A 2,446-nucleotide genomic window follows, 5' to 3' on the forward strand; every position below is an offset into this window, starting at 1 on the left:
TGGTATATAATAACATGATATATATACATAATACATAAATATTTATATTATGTATAATATTTATATTTTAAAGCTTTGTAGGAATGTCATAAGTTCATAACAATATTATTTTTCACGCTCTGAAAATTCGATAAATATACTCTCGATTGAACAGTGAACACATGCAATCACACGTGTAAACAATATTGTGCGAAAAAAAACACAACTACGTCAGCATATGGATTTGCGGCGTAGTATTATAGAGCGTGAATATTGTGTTTTCTTCTATACACGTAAAACCAGACAAACGACCTACTTACATGATGGTTATATACTGAAGCGTGACGATGCTCAAAAAATAAAATGAATCGGCACACGAACACAATTATTAATGTATAAAAATATAAGTAATGTACTTAACTATTAACATTATAAATACGGCAGTGTACCTGTATATATCATTCCTAAGTCCTTGGTGAAATCAGCGGTCAGCGCTGTTTAGCACGGTCATTGTGATATGATGTAATATGACAATGACATCCGGTAACACATAATCGTATCACTGATAATAACTGATATAATATGATATAATTTAGAAGATGTCCGTGCCCAGACATCAAAACACCGGAGAAACCGATGCATACTTAAATCGTTGCATTACACTGTTCGTCGTCAAACTTCACAATGACTCCATTCGGTATCGTACTAGTGGCTGCTGTGTTCTCTATGCAGGTATGTTAAAACGTAACTTATATAATTACAGTGTATATAATATAATTTATAGGTGTCTGTATGTATATAATTTACTCATAGTTAAAGTGCTTTTTATGTTTGATATAGGTACAATAGGTGTACTTACATGTTCAGCTTTTTATGTGTTTTGGAAGTATCTAAGTTTAACAGTCTTGAGAGTCAATTTTACTATTTTATTTTAAATATAATATTAGGTATTTCCTTATATTAATTTCAATATTCATCATAACTTTCGTATTATCATTATAAAATATGCATATCTAATAATATGATATATATTTAGATCTTATACTATATTCTAGGTTAACCGCAATACATGGTTAAAAATCTGAACTTTTACATTTATATAATTATAGGTATGTCAATTTTATAAACGGTTTATTGAACAGGTTAGTAGGTAGCTAATATATGATACGAAGTAAAATTTAACTAACATTATATTATATACCTACAAATCACTCGAATACAGTTATATATTAATTAATAATTATAGTTTTTAATTATTTTTTAGTAATGTTTCTACTGGGTATGAATTTACTTGCAATGAAATTAACTTGTTGAAAATATATTTTTTGTTCTTAAAATTATATAATTAATATATTATATTCATGTAGGGAAGCATATTAATATTCATATTTTCATAGAGAATAATATAAACAATAATTGCCAGATGAACATTATGATAGAATTTGTCTATGGTTGACTTGCGACAGCTAAATGATCGCCAGTTTATTATAGAGGCTTATTTTTAAATTTATATTGACGATTTGTATTATTAAGCATTTTTCTTTTTGGCTATATAATATATTATGATTATAATTTATTATTATACATTAAGGGCCGTTCTTACAATGTTCGGTTAATGTTAACCGACACTTGACCGGCCTAATTCTGCCGGTAATAAAATCTGTTATCAGTCGGTTAGCGTTAACCGACACTCTATCGGACATTGTAAAAAAGAACAGCCTTACATGAGACCCGCATACTACCTCTCTATTTTACAAACGCGATTTGTTTTATGCTCCATGAGACTTCGTAGTATGTAAGTTTGACTGTAATACCTAAAAATAAGTTATATGCCTAGGTCTTTATTATAGGATTATTAGGTTATATAAATGATCAGATATGCACAATACAATCCATTAGATAACCTATATAATATATATCTATATATCAGTGTTTGGCGAGTTCCTTATAAAAAGGAATTCGTTCCGTTCCTCGTTCTTTTTATAAAAAAAGGAATTCGTTCTGTTCCTTGTTCCTTAAAAAAAAAAGAATTTGTTCCTTTGTCGTTCCTTTGGAAAATGAACGAGTTCCTTTTTTAGTTCCAAATAAAATAAAAATTCTTATTTAATCATCAATGTTTTTTTTTCGTATTATGCATACTTCTTTAATTTTTATTTATAATATATAACTACAAGTAGGTACATATTTTATATGTTTATGCAATATATTATTATATATTTTGAGATTTTCTTCAAAATTAAATTTTTGGCTAACGTATGTCGATTGTCTTAACGTCGATACTTGATAACAATCACTAATTAGGAATATACATTATACACATTAAAAAAATATATCTTAATTTCGATTTTTACATACTTATCTGTGTAAATTATTGGAACTAGAAAGGAACGAACAATTTTGTTATTGTAACTAGTTCATTTTCACGTTCTTTTTTTATAAAAAGGAATTCGTTCTAGGAATCCGTTCC

At 27.6% G+C, this 2,446-nt stretch overlaps 1 protein-coding gene across 1 annotated transcript in view; it reads left to right on the plus strand.

Moving 5' to 3' along the window:
• Positions 1-329: 329 nt before the first annotated feature.
• The window catches only part of LOC100168961 (uncharacterized protein PB18E9.04c), an 8,913-nt gene continuing 6,796 nt past the window's right edge, over positions 330-2,446 (plus strand). Inside the window, exon 1 of the mRNA XM_001943061.5 lies at positions 330-711. Within this exon, the coding sequence (XP_001943096.1) occupies positions 664-711 (48 nt within the window). The 5' untranslated portion in view covers positions 330-663. The remainder of the gene's footprint in view (positions 712-2,446) is intronic.

This window comes from Acyrthosiphon pisum, chromosome A2 (assembly GCF_005508785.2).
Source record: "Acyrthosiphon pisum isolate AL4f chromosome A2, pea_aphid_22Mar2018_4r6ur, whole genome shotgun sequence".
In the NCBI taxonomy this organism is placed as follows: domain Eukaryota; kingdom Metazoa; phylum Arthropoda; class Insecta; order Hemiptera; family Aphididae; genus Acyrthosiphon; species Acyrthosiphon pisum.